Source organism: Prunus dulcis, chromosome 5 (genome assembly GCF_902201215.1).
Source record: "Prunus dulcis chromosome 5, ALMONDv2, whole genome shotgun sequence".
Taxonomy (NCBI): domain Eukaryota; kingdom Viridiplantae; phylum Streptophyta; class Magnoliopsida; order Rosales; family Rosaceae; genus Prunus; species Prunus dulcis.
The window spans coordinates 16591349-16609886 of record NC_047654.1 but is presented as its reverse complement, the minus strand read 5'-3'; the positions used below and the strand labels follow the sequence as shown (position 1 = coordinate 16609886).

At 38.3% G+C, this 18538-nt stretch overlaps 4 protein-coding genes and 1 long non-coding RNA gene across 6 annotated transcripts in view; 4 read left to right on the top strand and 1 right to left on the bottom strand.

Moving 5' to 3' along the window:
• Positions 1–2349, top strand: part of LOC117629147 (F-box/LRR-repeat protein At3g26922-like) — a 4080-nt gene extending 1731 nt beyond the window's left edge. Inside the window, exons 2-5 of the mRNA XM_034361653.1 lie at positions 795–1082; positions 1403–1651; positions 1790–1933; positions 2026–2349. Coding sequence (XP_034217544.1) covers positions 795–1082; positions 1403–1651; positions 1790–1933; positions 2026–2349 — 1005 coding nt within the window. The remainder of the gene's footprint in view (positions 1–794; positions 1083–1402; positions 1652–1789; positions 1934–2025) is intronic.
• A 1765-nt stretch (positions 2350–4114) lies between these two features.
• On the top strand, positions 4115–12401 carry LOC117627129. Its single transcript, XR_004585731.1, has 2 exons — positions 4115–4294; positions 11859–12401. It is a non-coding gene; the product is annotated as an uncharacterized LOC117627129 (long non-coding RNA).
• On the top strand, positions 4290–10832 carry LOC117627119 (probable acyl-activating enzyme 17, peroxisomal). Of its 2 annotated transcripts, XM_034359048.1 has the most exons (14): positions 4290–4584; positions 4943–5072; positions 5192–5460; positions 5599–5803; positions 6162–6202; positions 6296–6421; positions 6917–6990; positions 7211–7431; positions 8052–8146; positions 8289–8505; positions 9626–9751; positions 9842–9940; positions 10269–10481; positions 10588–10832. In XM_034359048.1, the coding sequence occupies exons 1-14, from the start codon at positions 4331–4333 to the stop codon at positions 10696–10698; spliced, it is 2181 nt and encodes a 726-aa protein (XP_034214939.1). In that variant the 5' UTR covers positions 4290–4330; the 3' UTR covers positions 10699–10832. The 2 variants fall into 2 exon arrangements, with proteins under 2 accessions (XP_034214939.1, XP_034214940.1); XM_034359049.1 differs by lacking the exons at positions 4943–5072; positions 5192–5460.
• Positions 12402–13149: 748 nt separating the features above from the next.
• LOC117627123 (protein CHAPERONE-LIKE PROTEIN OF POR1, chloroplastic) lies at positions 13150–15630 on the top strand. The gene is made up of 5 exons (XM_034359052.1): positions 13150–13399; positions 13490–13575; positions 14046–14428; positions 15088–15164; positions 15258–15630. Exons 1-5 carry the CDS (start codon positions 13341–13343, stop codon positions 15406–15408), a joined length of 756 nt encoding a protein of 251 aa, XP_034214943.1. The 5' UTR covers positions 13150–13340; the 3' UTR covers positions 15409–15630.
• Positions 15631–16043: 413 nt separating this feature from the next.
• Positions 16044–17331, bottom strand: LOC117627121 (tetraspanin-11). Its single transcript, XM_034359051.1, has 2 exons — positions 16659–17331; positions 16044–16561 (listed from the first exon to the last, which is right to left on the bottom strand). Exons 1-2 carry the CDS (start codon positions 17160–17162, stop codon positions 16235–16237), a joined length of 831 nt encoding a protein of 276 aa, XP_034214942.1. The 5' UTR covers positions 17163–17331; the 3' UTR covers positions 16044–16234.
• Positions 17332–18538: the final 1207 nt, after the last annotated feature.

Below are 18538 nucleotides of genomic sequence, written 5' to 3'. Positions count from 1 at the left end.
AATCCAAAGGCCACAATTTCTGAAGGCGTGAAACAAAAGGTAAATGCAGAATTTTCTTTGTTTAGCTGTCATTAGATTAAATCAAGAACTTCAAAGAACCATGCATTAACTCACATATTTCTAAATGGGGTACAGGGAAATGTAAAGATAATTGTGTTTTCGATGCATTCAATAACTTCATTACCTCAAATTTGTGAATACGTATAGGAAAATGTAGAGATTCTAGTGTTTTCAATGAATTCAATTGCTTCATAGAACTATTAATTGCTTCCAATTTCTGAATACATATAGGAAAACGTAAAGATTCTTTTGTATTCAATGAATTCAATTACTTCATTGAACCATTATATAAATGTAAAGCCTCTTCTGATCCTACTGTCTGAATGTGTACAGGAAAATGTAAAGACGCTTATGTTTTCAACGAATTTTATAACCTCATAGAATCAGTAATCACCCCCCCAATTTCTGGGTCAACCGAACCCCACCATCTCTTGTTTGGGTTTTAGTTTCTGATGGGTTTTAAGCCCCCTCTTCGATTTTAATTTTGTCTTTTCTTTTACTAAACTGATCTGTGGTTTAGTTACTAGTTTCTCTCTTTATGTTGCTACTTTGTGGATGTTTCTCTCCTTTTCCCCTGCTTTCGTCAGGTTTGAATGAATTTCACTTTTGAAGGGACTTTCCCCCATATTCTGAATACTTCCTTGTGTTTTCATTATGTTCAATAATTTTCATGCAACTATGAAATGAAATGACATACACTAACATTTTATTTTATTTTGTTTTTTGTTCTTTAGGATCAAGACACCTTCTGGAATTTGCCAAATGATATTCTGGATCAGATTATGTCTCTCTTGCCCTTAAAGGAAGCTGTGGCCACCAGTGTACTTTCTCGCAAGTGGAGATATGTTTGGACTTCTTGTCTGGCGCTTGATTTTGATTTTGAGAAGAATATGAAGCCTTTAACCCATCGCAGCCATTACCAAAACCAAGATTTTGAAGATAAGCAATGTCAGTGTCAGTATGTAAATTGGGTGGATGGTGTGGTGGAGAGGCATGTAGGCCCAAACGTTGAGAAATTCAGGGTATGTTTCCCTTTGAATTTGTCTTTCGGACTTTTCATTGACAAGTGGGTCAAATTTGCAATCGAGAAAAGGGTTACTTTTCTGCACATTCACACAGATCGATATATTTGGGAAATGGGTTGTGTGACGTTTTGACACAAGCTTTTGGTTACAGTGAATACCCTGCTCTCAAACATCTTTATTTGAAAAGTGTTGGGGTGACAACAAGAGATATTGAGTTTGTGTTGTCTAGCTTCCCTTGCCTTGAGCAATTAGAAGTGTCTAATTGCCCAAATCTGATGAGTTTGATTGTTAGTTCACTTTTTGGTTTGAACTTGAAGCATTTAGCTGTAGAAGCTTGGCAAGATGGGTTGGTGAACATCCTGATTTCTGAAGCAAATCTTGTTTCATTTTCTTATTCTGGTTATCCTATTGAATTGGAGTTGAGCAATGTCCCATTATTAGTTGAGGTGTCAATATCTGAGCGTGATGGCGTGGTCACTGATGATCACAGAGCTCTAATATTCACTCAACAACTTTCAGGCTGTCTCTCTCAGCTCCGTACTCTCAGAATAGATTTGAATGGAATGGTACGTTTAAAATTGATGTGTTGTTTTTAGTTTTGATTTATTTATATTGGATTGTATATAGTTCTCAGCTTTGTACATGTAGCTAGCTCGTTTAATAATTAATTGTTCCTTCCCTACTCTCTGCTTCTCTTCTTTCAGGTTGATAGGGAGGTGTATTCTGTTCCTGCATTACCAAATATCCGACATTTGGAATTGGAAGTGCTAGTAGATGATAGTCTGGTTCTTGAACAAATAAACTGTTTCATTGAAGCATGTTCTTACATGCAGAAGCTTGTGATAAGGGTCAGTATTTTTGCTTTATTTGTTCACTCTTTTTTATTGAGAGATGCGTGCTTGGTTCTGGTTTAAATGACGTTTCTTGCTTCGTGGTGCAGATGCAATTCAAATATTCTGAAGAATTCATGTATCCAGAAGTAAATCTTAAGGAACCTGCTGCTGCTAACACATGCTCCCATCATCATTTGGAGGTTGTGGAAATTGTAGGCTTTCATGGTCGTAAAGGTGCTGTCAAAATTGTCACGTTCTTGATGAAGGCTGTTGTTTCTCTTAAGGAAGTTGTGATAAATTCTGCCCAATTATTTCGTGGTGAAGTAGTGGATGACAGTGATGAAGATGTGGAGGAAGAGGAGGCAAGACGGCAAGCTTTGCACGAGCTTAAACGGATAGTGCCTGCTGCTATAAGTTTCAGATGCCTCTAGCTCTAGTTAATAATACTAGTTTACTCTGTTTGGCAAATATATTGTATGTGATGTACATGTCATTGGTTTTGGATTCACGAGGTGTATCGTTGTGGTATTTTGACTGTACAGCTAGCTAAGAGGTGTTCAGTGTTTTCGAATGTAGTTCATTTGTTAAGAGAAAGATGGATTTTCTTTTCTTTTTCTTGTTGGAAAACAAACAAACTTTATTGATAGAAATGGACTTGAAGTGGACTAGTATCTGTCTGGTGTTTGATTGCAGGTGATCGATTGGGCTTCGGCCTAACCTTGTTATTGTTGGTCAAGTTTGTTATTTGTGCTTCGGCCCTTGTTATTATTGGTGTTTTTAGGCTTTCCATAGCGACTAGGAGACTAGTTCTCCTAGTATAAGTGGGAATCTTGGAACTAACCCATCAAGTTTCTTGCTTGCGTTGCGTGTCTATATATATGTGTCATGTGTGGCCACTTCCTACATTGTGCAACATCCAACTCCCTCCCGATCTCAAGTACGTCCAGGCCAAGCCAATTACAGTCTCCTCCTCCTCCGTTGTCTTCAAATAGAGTAGAGATGGAATATCGGTGTCATTGGAACAACAGAAGCCGTAGCCAAGGGGATAGAAATTACAGAAAGCGGTGCAGGACAAGCAGTGACGATCATGATAATGATGCAAAGGTGCAGGCCATTAGATCTGGAGGTACTGATGCTGCTGCTGCTGCTGCTGATGATGATATGGGCTTGGAGAGAGCAAAGAAATTATTGGCTACGCTTCAAAATAAAAAGATGATCAAAGATATTCACCACAAGGATCATGATCATACAGCAGCAGCTGCTTATTCTACTACTAGTCCACAAGCAATTCCCTCCTTTGCAACTGCAGATCAAAAGAATATCAATATTCATGAAATCCCGTCCTCCTCAACTACATGTCCTACTTGTTGTTTGCCCAAGGAACCCAAACTTGTCTTTTCAGAGATACGGACATTCGTTGAGGGTCCCCACTTTGAGAAACAAGAATCCCGCTTCATCAAACGAAAGAAGAAGATTGAAAAGATTAAGGCTGAAGAACAAAAGGCAAGAGAATATGCTATGGAGGTGCTTGCAAAGCTAGTGCCTTCCCATATTAAATTTACAGTCCTTTAGGAGGATCTAAGCAAGAGAACATAACATTGTTATGCTCATGGTCATGAATGAAATCAGTCATATGTATGTTTTTTTTTAACTCTTTGGTGAATGCGAATGCTATTAGTCAATTGGTCTTCTTTTATTTCTTTCCCGCCTCCTCCTCCCAACTCTAATTTTTACTCATCTTCTTCTGAAGAATATTTTTCAATGGTTTTTTATTATTTTTAATTTCCTTCTTTCTATAAACATTTAAAGGGCTTTAATGAAAGCCCCTTTAGTTAGCTTTACAAGCCCAACACGGGAGACCCAAGACTGTTGAATTAAAATCCATCCACATCCAGTAATATTTTAAAGATGAAAACAAACATTCTATTCCCTATAACTAAATTGGAGCCAAAGTTCCACAATATCCATTCTTGTAAGTTCAAAATTCTTTTAAAAAGAAAAGAAGATTGAAAAATAAAATAAAATTATTATATGAATTGAAGGTATTGTTATTAACCATTTTTTTGGGCAAATAAATTTAACCCAAACAGTTTTATTTTTCATTTTTTATGAGCAATTAAATATTACCAACCTATGTCCCATTTTGCACATAAAGCCAAGGGTAACACCTGTGCCCATAAAATATTAGATCAACTTTGCACAAAAACCAAAAAGAACAGAAGAAAAAAACGAAAGATGAACCAGCAACCTACCAGCTTGTGCTAAGGTGAAGCTCTGTTGTTATACTTATCTTCCCTTCCTTACCTACCTTGTCCTTAAGCAGCCCAGTAGAGTAGCCCTCTCTCTCTCTCTCTCTCTCTCTCTCTCTCTCTCTCTGTGACACAACCACAAATTCACCGTGCCCGGAGGGACATGGCGTATAAAGGCCTGGACCGTATCACCGTCTCTGACATCGAAGCTCTGGGGATCGAATCAGAGGCTGCCAAGAGACTCCATGCAACTCTCACTAACATCATCCAAAATTACGGTCCTGCCACTCCCCACACGTGGCGCAATATCACTGCCCATGTCCTCAGCCCGGAGCTTCCTTTCTCCTTCCACCAGATGTTGTACTACGGTTGCTATAAGGACTTCGGACCCGACCCGCCGGCCTGGCTACCCGACTCGTAAGTTCTCAAACTCAGTTGTTTTGATATTTCAGTATTTGGTTTTACGTGGAGTGAAGTTCGTTTAGAAAGGGAGTGTTGGTTCCCTGGGAAGATTTCCATTTTCTTTTCGAATTAACATAAGGAACAATTAGACTTAGTATTGTGAATGAATTGTTTATATTTGTGTATAATTTTGGTGGTTGTCGACATGGTGAAGCATTAAAAGAACCAGACTTGTGATGTGGGAAGTCTTAGAAGTTCCTGCACTGAGATTTATGTGTGTATTTGTTTGTTTGTTTGTTTGTTTGTTTGTTTGTTTGTTTTATGGCTGTTATGGAAATAAATTCTGAATTTACATCTCTTGTTGCGTGGTAAGGGAGACTGCAAATTTAACAAATGTTGGCCAGCTACTGGAAAGGCGGGGAAAAGAGTTCTTGGGATCTAGATATAAGGATCCCATGTCCAGCTTTTCCGATTTTCAAGAATTTTCGGTATCAAACCCTGAGGTAGCATATATGAAATACTGAGGTTGATTATCTATTTGGAAGGAAAAAGAAAAAAAGACTTCAAATCAATTAGTTAGATACTCATTTTACATATCCGGTTCCTGTCTTCTATTGGTCAGGTTTATTGGAAAGCTGTACTAGATGAGATGAATGCATCATTTTCTGTACCTCCCCAATGTATTTTATGTGAGAACCTGTCTGGGGATGGCCAGTTATCAGTTCCAGGAGGTCAATGGCTTCCTGGAGCATTTGGGAATCCAGCAAAAAATTGCTTGAGTTTAAATCGTAAGAGGAGCTTGAATGATACAATGGTGATATGGCGTGACGAAGGAAATGATGATCTGCCTTTGAATAAGATGACACTCAAAGAATTGCACACAGAGGTTTGGTATGCTAAGTTTTATCATCTTGAAGTCATTTCCGATTGTTAAATTTATTTTTTATTTGCACCTATCACTAGAAATATGAATATGTGTTTATGATGAGATATTTTTTTTAATAAGTATATTTGTGCTATAATTTGTAGGTTAGTTGCACATGCACTAAAGGCACTGGGTTTGGAGAAAGGATCTGCAATCGCAATTGATATGCCAATGCATGTCAATTCTGTGATTATCTACCTAGCTATTGTTCTGGCAGGATATGTGGTTGTATCAATTGCTGACAGTTTTGCTCCTCCTGAAATATCAACAAGACTTAAAATATCAGAGGCAAAAGCCATATTTACTCAGGTTCGTACCTTTTCACTGGATAGCCTAAAATATTGCATGCTACATTTTCATTTTCCATAATTTGTACGAGCATTGTGATCTGTGAACTCGAGGCATTTGAATTATTATAGTATACAAAATTTTCATTTGAAATAGCTCCCTGCAGCTTTGCCCTGTATCTTACTTTCACATTATGATACGCAAGTTTTTTTATTTTATATATATTGATGGGAGATTGCTGTAGTGACATGTATGTTCAACTTGGTAGCCCAGTATGATCTACTCACTGAGTTGAACAGGTCAAACATGACTTACAAATTGAGCCTTTTGAGTCTCAAGTCCTTTCTTAATAATCTTCCCTTGGCTTTTTGGTGGTTAGGATCTAATAGTTCGTGGCGAGAAAAATCTACCCTTGTATAGGTGAAGTACTCTAGCTCTGAGTTGAAATAGACTGTTTATGCTTCTTCTTTTTTTCCAGACAGCGTCTCTCACATTATAGCTTCAAATGTGCAGTAAAATTGTGGCAGCACAGTCTCCTATGGCAATCGTTATCCTTATAAATGGTTCCAATTCTAGCATGAAATTGCGTGATGGTGACATTTCCTGGCATGATTTTCTAGAAACAGTAAAAGATTTCAAGTACGCACTCAAATTATTTCTTCTTGATCTTTTTTGTTTCTAAACAGAATCTAAGTTAACGAAGTTGTCTCCTTTGTCATTTTCTAACTATAGCTTGCTTTTATGCATCATCGATTTTTTCCCTTAAAGAATACTCATGCAATTCATAACTGGAAAGGCACTCTTAATAATTGAAATGAGTTTCACTCATATAGATGAACGCATGAAGTTTCTGCCTTTCGGGGATGTGCATGATTTAGCTTCACTCATACGAGCCAGTATCACTAAAAACTCATCCCATCTCCATTCTTGGTTATGGAGTAGTTTTTTCTTTGACTTTGTTATATTGGACGGGACCCTCTTTAAGATTGTCAACTCTGAGCATGTTTGCGTTCTTTAGAATTACTTGATTCATAACATAATTATCTTGAAAGAACATGTTATCAGTCTGATCTCCTTTGAAAAAATAGTGAGGCTCTGATGTAATATTGTATTTGTTCATTTTTCAATATGCAGAGAAGATGAATTTGCTGCTGTAGAACAACCCATAGAAGCATTTACAAATATACTCTTCTCATCTGGAACTACTGGTAACTTGACCATTGAAGCTTAACTTAGAAAGTTTTCCTTTTGTAAATTCATGTTATTTTTTTAATGAAAAATGAATTTCCTTATGCATTTGGTTAAAGAGTAAAAGAGAGGAAACCTAATAAACCATTTCCTAGCTTACTAAATTGTTGCCGCCTTCAAAACTTGAAAAAGGTTATATGGTCCAGCAACAGTCTTAATTGGGCTTGATCTTTACTGTAGGGGAGCCAAAGGCAATCCCATGGACCCATGCGACTCCTTTCAAAGCTGCTGCAGATGCCTGGTGCCACATGGACATCCGGATAGGTGATGTTGTTTCTTGGCCCACAAATCTTGGGTGGATGATGGGCCCTTGGCTGGTATATGCTTCATTGTTAAATGGAGCTTCCATTGCGCTATATAATGGATCCCCTCTTGGATCTGGCTTTCCCAAGTTTGTTCAGGTAGAAAATTGTGCAGTTGTGATAAGATATTCTCGCTATTTGTCTAAATGTGTTAGAAGATTTTTTTATTCATATTGCTTAAGTTCCCCTAGTTTTGCCAACTGGAACGGCTTCCCTTTGTGTGAATGGTTGTACATTTATATTCAAGTAGGCCTTGCCATTTGCTATTTCTAAGTCAGTGGGATAACTTTGCAATACAATGTTACTTTAGAATATTCTTGGTCCTACCGTTATATCATTTTGATTGGTAATATTTGAAGCTTAAACACACCCTGGTTGTCACTGCCATTCTTTAAGCTAGGTCTCAGGGGCGAGTTAGTAGCTTGTTTCACTCTTTAAATAGTTTGATCCTCAAAACACAGAGTATCCTTTTCAATAAGAAAGCTGTTTCCCGCTTGTATGCATCATAATTCTTTCCTTCCCTACCTATGTGTAAACCGACTTTTGCCACAAGAACTCAGAAACAAATGTTTTGGAATAGCTAGGTTGTGTGAGTAACAAATATTGCTACCTGTTTATAATGCAATAAATTTTCATCAAGTATTCATAGGATTTTAGGCATTTAGGATAATTTAGTTGTAAATGCTTTCTCACAACTAAAACTCTTGCAATCTGTCTAGGACGCCAAAGTTACAATGCTTGGTGTAATCCCGAGTATTGTTCGAACATGGAAGAGTACAAACTCTGTTTCTGGCTATGATTGGTCCACCATTCGGTAAGTTTTAGTTGTCTTCATTGGTATGCACCATATTTTGTCTCTAAACATCTGGATTCTTGCATTGTATCTTAATGAAATCAGTTTTATGTCAGTAATGAAGCCTTAATTTATTCTCTTTCCTTTCCCTGAAATCTGGTAGTTGCTTTGGGTCCACCGGTGAAGCATCAAATGTTGACGAATACCTATGGCTGATGGGGAGGGCTCACTACAAGCCTATCATTGAGTATTGTGGTGGTACAGAGATTGGTGGTGGTTTTGTTTCTGGGTCATTGTTGCAGGCTCAGTCATTGGCTGCTTTTAGCACACCAGCTATGGGCTGCAGTTTGTTTATCCTTGGCAATGATGGTGTTCCCATTGTAAGCACCAAAATACCTCACATTTCAAAGGAAATTTTGTGCCCGTACTTTTCAATTTGTTGCAAGTGTTCAATAGATGTGCAAAGTAGACATGTACTGCATACTTGTACTTACTCGTAAACTTATTGTAGAAAAACCCACCAGTGCATCCACTTTATTACCATATGCAAGTTTTGTTCATGCACTTCATAGACGGTAGTGCATTATAATTTACTAGCCACTTGGCACATGTTCACGCATGTGCAAATTGGTTTTCTTTTTTCTTTTTTCTTTTATTTTTAGAATTAAGAAAAGATAACATGGGTAGTTGTGTTCCATAAAAGTAGGACCTATTATCTGGTTTTGTTTTTATTTTTATTTTTATATGAAAAAAGTGAATTTACCATATTATCCTCATTTAATTAATAATTTCAATTCTTAATGTTTGAATTAACCTAGGGCATTTTTTGGTATTTTGAATGTTTCACAATTCTCTGCCTTTTGCTTTATATATACTAGCCTCTTTGCACGTGCTTCCGCACCTGCGAGAGGCTTTTTTTTTTTTTTTTTTACTTTAAATTTATTTTAAAATTAAAAAAGATAATGGGTAGTTGTAGTCCATAAAAATAGGATCCATTATCTGATTATTCTTTTTATTTTTATTTTTTTAATATGAAAAGTGTGAATTTACCATATTATGCTCATTTAATTAATAATTTCAATTCTTAATGTTTGTATTATCCAAGGGTATTTTCTGGTATTTTGAATGTTTCACCATTCTCTGCCTTTTGCTTTATATATATAGATATAGATACCACAGCCTACAAGGAAATCATGAGTTTCTTTTGCAAATCCATGTCATTTCTCTATCAAGATTTGGAACATCCACTTAACAGCTTATTAATTTTACATGCAAATGCTATTCCATTTCCATTGTATTGGTGAACTATTGCCAAAGTGCAGTATCATCATTACATATTACCTCTGACATTAGTTGCACAAGTGTCTTCTTCACATGAAATTTTGTCAACTAATCGTGTTTGGCATTTGACACGACTAATTGAGTAGTTTCTTATGGTATTTCTTCCTGTTCTGGCTGTTGTGGAACTTCTTCTGTCTAAAGTGATGTCTTCTATTGCAGCCAAAAAATGAACCAGGGGTTGGTGAATTGGCGCTTGGTCCCCTCATGTTTGGAGCTTCTAGTACATTACTGAATGCTGATCATTATGATGTTTATTTTAAGGGAATGCCATTGTGGAATGGGAAGGTAAACAACTTTCTTCTTCACTTGGATACCAGTATACCATCAAGCTTACATGGGAAGGTAAACAACTTTCCATGATTTTCCAAAATGCAGGTTTTAAGGAGACATGGGGATGTGTTTGAACGGACATCTAGAGGTTACTATCATGCCCATGGTCGTGCAGATGATACAATGAATCTTGGAGGCATCAAGGTAGGCACTAATTTTGGAAACAAAACACGATTGGAGTTCAATGTTAGGCATATGCATGAACATGAAATCTAACCTCATTCCTGTGCTAGGAAGATGGTGCTTCTGAATTTCTGTGTACAAAAGGTGCTCTGTTTATTGATATCATATAGTGTGTTTTGTAATTTAACCCAATGCATTAATCTTCTTCAATCAACGTAAACAAACTACTCATTGACTTGGTGACTTGCAAGTTGCATGTATAAATAAACAACCTAGCCTTAAATGAACTCATAAATTACTTTCAAGGTTGGTTCGCTCTGATGTACAGCACACCATTTTGTTTGGGCAGGTTAGTTCAGTTGAGATTGAACGAATCTGCAATGAAGTTGATAGCGATGTCCTCGAGACAGCTGCCATCGGTGTCCCCCCTGCTGTAGGGGGTCCTGAGCAGCTGGTACTTGCTGTTGTATTTAAAAATTCAGATAACCAAACTGCAGATTTGAATCAGTTGAGAACATCCTTCAATTCAGCTGTGCAGAAGAAACTAAATCCGCTGTTCAAGGTATTGATCTGCTCTGCTCAAGGTTACGTTTACTTCTCTTTCTCGTTTTGGTGGCCAGAAGAATTAGCTTAGCTGTGCAGCCTTACACTTTCCTTGGCTGGTGCAGGTTTCAAGAGTTGTGCCTCTCCCATCTCTTCCAAGGACAGCAACAAATAAGGTCATGAGAAGGATTTTGCGGCAGCAGTTTGCTCAACACGACCAAAGTGCTAAGCTATGACATAAATGTTATTTTGTTACCCTTTTTTTGGTCTGAAAAATGTTATTTTGTTACTTAATAAAAGAAATGCTAATCATTAATTGATGTACAAAGATATACCAGAAAGACAGAAAATGTTGTTGCACGATGTTTCAGCCCTTCGTACTTTGGGCCGTTAATGGGCCATTTTGTTAACTTCGGCGGTTAATGGGCCTCGATTTTGTAATTTGGGCCGTTATTAATCAACTTTTTGCAATTTGGGCCTGTGACGGGTCTCAATTTTGTACTTTGGGCCACCAATGGGTCTTGTTTCCACAATTTGGACCGTTAGTGGTGCACAATTTAGTCATTTGGGCAGATAGTGGTCCTCGTTTCACAAATTAGGCCGTTAATAGGCCTCAATTTTGTAATTTAGGCCGCTAATGAGCCTTGTTTCCAAAATTGGACTTTAGTGGGCCTCAATTTTGTAGTTTGGACTGCTAATGGGCCTCATTTTTTGCAACTTTGTCTCCTCCAGTTGCTACTGTAGCTTCCGGAAGAGGGAATGATCTGGCTAGAGTTTTGTCATGGGGGGGAGGTGGTTTGGGCTCGGTGGAGCGACAAGGAGGCCTTTGCACAATTTTGCACCACAAAGAGCATGCTGCAGTAACCATTCTTGATGGTTGGAAGGTAGCAATTGTAAATCAACAGGGGAGGCAGCTCCAATAGCCAAAGTTTATAAATAACTATCTCGGTAGAAGTAATCATATTAGCTTGTGATCATCTGGTTTATAAATGGGATACACTCAGAGTAGTTAGTTGGAGTGCCGGATTTTGGTTGCACTTTTCTGGTTCTCAGGTTCTTAGTATGTCTATAGTTATTGCCTTGAGTAACAAAGTTCTCAAATCAGCTCGCATTAGTTTTGTATTGGGTCAGTTATCAATTGGTTTGTTGTTTATTATGAAAAATATTGTCAATGGCTTTGTTACATCTTTACTGTCTTCTGATTTTTCAGTCTGTATAAATAACATACTGTCGGTGTTAATTGGATTTCTTCCGTAAGAAAAAAAAAAATTGTCTGGACTGGAAGGCTGGCACATTGGCAGTCAATTAAGACACAGCCTCTTTGCTGCATTCCCTGTTCAGGTTGATGGGTTCAGCAACCATGTACATTGGCTATATCCCATCACGGCCCGCTGAGCTCTCTCTCTCTCTCTCTCTCTCTCTCTCTGGGGACAAAAGGATGTTGATTAGTTTCATGAAATTTAGGCTTTACTTGCGCTAGTTCCTATAGATTCTCTTCCAATGACAATCAGTTTATAGATAAACCATTCTCTACTTTGTCATAGTCTCATGTGGTTGTGGTGTGCAGGCCTTCATGTGAAGAGGGCTCCTGAGGAGCCACTTGGTCATGCAGCTGCCATTATAACTGATGTTGTTGAGAATGCCGAGACCAACCATGTAATAAGTGTTGTGCAGAAGCGAGCTCTTCTTCAAGAAATGGCGCTGAGGCTGACCTAGAAGTTTCCTCTTGCCGCCATGTTGTATCTTCCTTTTCTTTCTTTCAGAAATATTGACATGTTGTACACCACCATATCACCATATGAATCTTTCTTTTTTGTGGTTTTAATAGGATGCTTCTAGTTGGAGCATGGTTGTAAATGAACCTTGTTCAACATCAATGGAAAGGGAACTTCACACAGTTTTGTCTAGTCCATAACGGACTAAGACCAACTGCTATGCATTGTTTTTGCATTTTACAGCTTTGATTTATAAGGACGTTTGGATTGAGGAAATCATATATTACAAGGCTTGGAGTTGCAGTTGGGTATGAAATTACATGCTCGGCTCGGTTTTGATGACAGACTAGAATATAATACTTGCTTAATTATGCTATACATAGTTGATCAACTGCAGGCAAGTTGGGGAGGGGTGAGGACTTGAAATCAGTCATTCCTTGGCTTGTTTCTTGAGAAATTGCTTCACTTTCCTCATGCCCTTGTCTTGTCACAAACTCCATAGAAGGATTCTCTTGGGTGTCTTGACACTTTGTTTGAAAATACGACTCAAGCCTTGTGTGTAGAAGGGTGAATTGAAGCATGAATGGCTTTCGTAAGTTGATGAGTCACAGCTCGGAGCTCATACGAGTGATATAAGGTGCTACCGTTGTGCCTGGGGCTCAGCCTCCATAGAAGGAAATATATATATTTCTATATTTAGCGAGTATAGCCGCGCGGCTATACTGGTATACTTTATAAATATATTTTAAAATTTAACGAGTATAGCCGTCCGGCTATACGGTTTAAATATATTCGAATATTTAAATAGTATAGCCTCCGGGCTATAAGATTTTAATTGATTTTAATATTTAAAAAGTATAGCCGCACGGCTATACTATTTTAATATATTATATATATTGAATACAAATTAGTAAAAAAAATATAATATTAAACGCTAAAAGCTATAACTGTTCAGAGAAAGAAGGGTGCGCTGTGCGCTTCGCAGCATAAGATAGCAAGGGTCGGTTTAATTGGCTGGGTTGAAAAACACAAGGTAGCGGATATTGTTGCTCCTCTTCCAACCCAAGCCCTGTTTGACTCACAGCTTCATTAGCTATTTTTCATGGCGTCCGACAATCATTGAAATTAGGGTTTTCTCTGCGCACACACTTCATCAGCAAACCATGGTCTCCCTTTCGGTCTCGACCCCTAATTTCACCACCCCTTTCGTCGGCCAAAAACTGTACTCTCTCTCTCTCTCTCTCTCTGCGTTTGTGTGTATATGTCTACGATTATCTATATTGATTTTGCTTTTTTCTTGCTTTGCTTACAGTACTTTTCGTGCAAATACAAAGAAGCTGCAAACATCTTACTCCCCTGTACGAACCCCTAGATGTGCTGCCGATACATCTTATGGAGGTATTCATTTCAATCTTTCTACATATATGCACATTATTCTAGTGTTTTGGGTTTCATTCTCCAGATGAAAATTAGCTCTTTTTGTTTGTATGGAGAATAAATAATTTGAGGGGATTTTTATTTTTATTTTTGTTATTGGAACTGCAATTGTCTTGTGGGTAATGTTAGCATTATCTATTCTATTTACTGCCTACTTCCATTGTTTCAACACCCAAAATTTACATTTAAGGACACAGCATCTTGTAGTAAGCGTAGAAGGGACTAACTGTTGATGCTGCTAGTTGACATTTAATTGATGGCAAGTTCTCATGGTCTTGATTATACCCTACCCATAAAATTTATGCTGGATAATAGTTTAGTATATCTACCGTGGGAGTTCCTCGTGGAGAAGTATAAGCTGCAAGTTCATTTTCGAGTGATTTTTCGGCCCCTTCAATCAAATTTTCACTCCTTTTCCTTTGTCTTTCTAGGTAATGTTCCAAAGTTCCCTCGAACCAGCATATGGGATCCCTATAAACGTCTTGGTGTAAGCTATGATGCTTCTGAGGAAGAAATTTGGGGATCACGAAATTTTCTCTTGCAGCAGTATGCTGGACATGAGAGAAGTGAAGAATCAATTGAATCTGCTTTTGAGAAAATCTTGATGGCCAGCTTCACACAGAGGAAGAAAACAAAGATTAATTTGAAGAGCAAGTTAAAAAAGAAAGTTGAAGAGTCTCCACCTTGGGTTAAGAATCTGCTCAATTTTGTGGAAGTTCCACCTATTGAAGTCATTTTCAGAAGATTGTTCCTCTTTGCATTCATGGGTGGCTGGAGTATCATGAACTCAGCTGAAGGTGGACCTGCTTTTCAGGTTTGTTCTAAATTTTATGTAGTGATTAACAATGTTCTAATGCACTTTTGTTTTCTTATCATACCTTTGCTGATGCCATTTTATGTAGTGATTAACAATGTTCTAATGCACCTGATTTTTTTAATAACTATGTAGCTTAGATGTGAAATTTGTTTTACTTGTGACTGATTTGTGCGCATGTGGGGAGTGTTACTATTTTGTTAGACACTGATCTTTTTGGGGGGCTGTTCTTATTTATCCTTTGAACCTTTCATGAGACCTCTTCGTCTGTCTGTTCCCTATATTGGTGATGTCTTTGATTAAGTCCAAATGGTTGAAACAGAAAATGTTAGTGGCATTGTGGCAGTTTCTTTGGGAAACAAGGCTTTACTCACACAATCACACAATCAGCTTTAGAACTTTGAGACAGGCCTTTCTCCCTATAGTAAATGCCTATCTTCTAGTATAGGCTGAATTCATCTTTCTCCCATCACTTACAACTGAACCCTAGATCCTCTCCATCCTTCCAAGTGCTTTTGCACCATACTAGATAAATAAACCCTTCGTCTATGTCAGTGTATTTTATTAAATATTACAATTTGCATTTGAGAACTCAGAAAATACACTGCAATGTTGCTGCCCCTTAGTTTCTGTGTTAAATGAAAATTTTGTTACTACAGGTGGCAGTGTCCTTGGCAGCTTGCATATATTTCCTCAATGAGAAGACAAAGAGCTTGGGCAGAGCTTGCATTTTTGGGTATGTTTGCAGTGGATAGTGACAGTAGCTGTAGTTCTCTACTTTTTTTTCTTCCCCTTTTCTCGTCTCTTACTTACATTGGCTCAATCGCAGGCTTGGAGCTCTTGTGACTGGCTGGGTATGTGGTTCGGTTTTGGTACCCAATATTCCGTCAATGCTATTACACCCAACTTGGACTCTCGAGCTTGTAACGTCACTCGTAGTATATGTGTTCCTGTTTCTTGCTTGTACCTTTCTCAAGTAGTAGAAGTCAAAACTATTTTGTCAGGTTTCATCCTTTAAGATTAATGTGTATCTGATAGTTGTGAACTGAGCCAAGCTGTTTGTTTCATTCAAATGAATTTTGAGGCCGCCACTTGACTGCTCTTTATATATTGAGTGCTCAGAAAATTTGGGAAGATTTGCCGTGGCATCCCAAACGAACGTTCGTTTGCGACAGTCAATTCAAGTGGCCTAAATTCTTTTACTGAGAATGTCTTGTTTTGTATATTTGATAGTAACTTTTAAGGCCGTTGGCTAGAGTGTACTGATCCAAGGGGCCTGAAATGGGCGTGCATCCTTAAAGGTAAAGTTTGAAAAAAATGTGAGGAAGGGGAAATTGAAAAGAAAAAGAGAAAAAAGAATATTTTGACGATTTGGTATAGTGGGGTTCGTTTACAGGAGGGAAGGGAAGGGCCCAACTGGAGAGAGAAGCCCAGCCCATCATCATCATCAGCTACAGAGTAATGAATAGTGGAGACTGGCTCAGCCCATCATCGTTCTCATGCAAACAAAATACGTACGAACTCTTTCACCCTAACATGATGTTTGAGATTGCACGTACGTAAAAAAGGATAAGAGCTTTTTAATCCAACACAAAAGAGAAATCAGAATTTCGAAGATGCAAAATAACTGATTAAATAAGTACTTGAAGATCAATTCAATTCTAGACAACTAACAACAAACAGTACCTCCTCTATATATAACTAGGATGAACATCTTAAATAATAAAAATTAGTAAAATTAAACTCCACCATTAATAATAATAATAATAATAAAAACTAATACTAGCAAAGGAAAGGTTAGAGATGTCAAGGGCCGCCTCTGCCTCTATATTTGTTGTAGACGTTATAAGTAGAGAAGCGGTTGTTCTTGGAAGCACAGCAGCCAACGCAGTAGACGAGGGTGACGAGGACAAGGAGACAGGTGTTGAAAAGAGCCAAACGCCTCCACTCCTTCCTAATGTTGGCCAGCACTCCTCCCTTGCACGACTGGCAATCGTAGCATAACACCTTCTGCTCATTGCTCCATGTCTTGCAGTCACTGTCTTCCACTTCCGGTCCCGATTTCGGCACCACCCAGAACGTTGCATTCTTGAACTCGTAACCGCAGTAGGACGGGGGCTTGCAACAACCAGACTGAAAATTATAATTAAAATCACGAATTAAGTCAAATAATAAATAAATTAAATTAAAACTAATCCGTGAAAATGAATGAATGAATGAACGTACGTACCTGTATAGGAGACAAGTTCTTTTTGTAAAAGTCGGACTGGGTCTGATGAACATCGTTGCCAAGGCTCCTGCAAACCTGCGCATCGATCAAACAACTTTTGATGGGCCCCCAGTTCTTCCCATTCACCACATAATGCTGCAGCCAATGCGAGAAGTCTCCGATCTTATACTCCTTGTACCCTCTCCCAGACACCGCCTGCCCAATCCCCTTGTTCGTCACGAATATCGCGAAAACCGTGAACCCGATGAGCCCCACGATCACCAAGAATATCACGGCCAGGTATATGTAGAGGAGCGAGTTGAGGCGGCAGCACGAACCCAGTAGGCCCAGGAGAGAGACCACGAAGAAGAAAATGCCGAGGATCAGGAGAGGGTTTTGGAGAACTTTCTGGCAGTTGGTCCCGCCATGGACGTGGAAGTAGATCGACGCCCCGATGGAGGCCAGCCCCAGCAGCAGGAACAGCGAGTTCAGGATCCCGATCACCGTGTTGCTTACGCGAAACATTGATCGATATGAATACGATGATGAAAAATTAATCAATGAAACAGTGATTGGTTTTTTGTGACTGAGAAAAACGAAAACACTAATTTGATTTACAGAATGAGAATTGAAAATGAAAGACGAGAGAGAGAGAGAGAGAGAGAGAGAGAGAGAGAGAGAGCACGTCTCTTGTTTCTTCTTTCTTCCTTGATTGTGTTGCTTATCTGTAAGAGTAACTGTTTTATAGAAGAAGTTTAAAACTACGTAAACGGTTGCAAGCGTTGGTTTTTCAATTTGAATCGGTGTCTGCGAATGGGCCTGAGTTTTGAATTTATTTACGGATTTGGGACTCGTTGAGCGTTTTTGAGAGTGGGTGGCAACAGGTGTCGTGGTTGTAGGAGGACACGTCATGTTTACGTTGTACTATGGAAGGGTAGTGAGAAAGTACTAGAATGACCCTGGAACTCAATTTGAAAAGGAGCGAATTGAGTGATACACGTAGTGAAGAACGCCTCTTGTTTAGTAGGGACGGTTGGTTTGTTTCATGGTTTGACACTTTGACGTGATCCAAAACTCATAATCCATTCATTTCTGACGTGGAATTTCCTCATTTTACACTGATTAAATACATGATTAGTACTAATTAAAATGGAAGGGGTACATAATTAAGAGGGTTGTATGAAATAAAAGTGTTAGTGGATTCCTTGCTTTGTTGGTTGAATTGAAGAGAAAACCACAAATAGTGTGATTGTGCAAATTTTAATCCTAACAAAACTCTTCTTCTATTACTCGTTGCTTAATAGGTTTGGAGTTGTTTCAATTGTGTAAGGTGCAAACTTTGTAACTAATGATGGCACCTCAACTGTTAATTATCTTATATTATTATGCATACATGGTGAAATGAAAATCTGACAATGCTTGTTAATAATTTATAGCTTGGATGTTTTATTTTGTTTGTTTAGCTGGCGATGCTTCTTGTTATAAGGCTTCACTAGAGGGAGGCATATTGTCAAATTAGGTACAACTTGGAGTGAACAAGAAAGAGGGTTAGGAAAAGTTATTGGGTTAGATACAGAGATAGAGATAAGACTGGATTTGATTTGGAGTGGGAAATTGTTTATGTCCGGAAATGAATAAGAGAGCGAGCATGTTGGTTGGGACGGAGAGTGTAACTAAATAGGTAATCGGATAATAGGGGTTAGGTGTAGGACAATGACAGTACCATATATTATTCCTTCATTCACATTTTCTATTCCTCAAATGATATAGTAGAGCCAAAGATGCAACAAATCACCTTAATTATCTAGTGAATTAAAAATAAATAAATAAATAAGCGCAAGGCAACTTGGGGGTATGTACAAAATTTTGTATCAGCCTTTTGCCAAAAGACCACCTGTCTG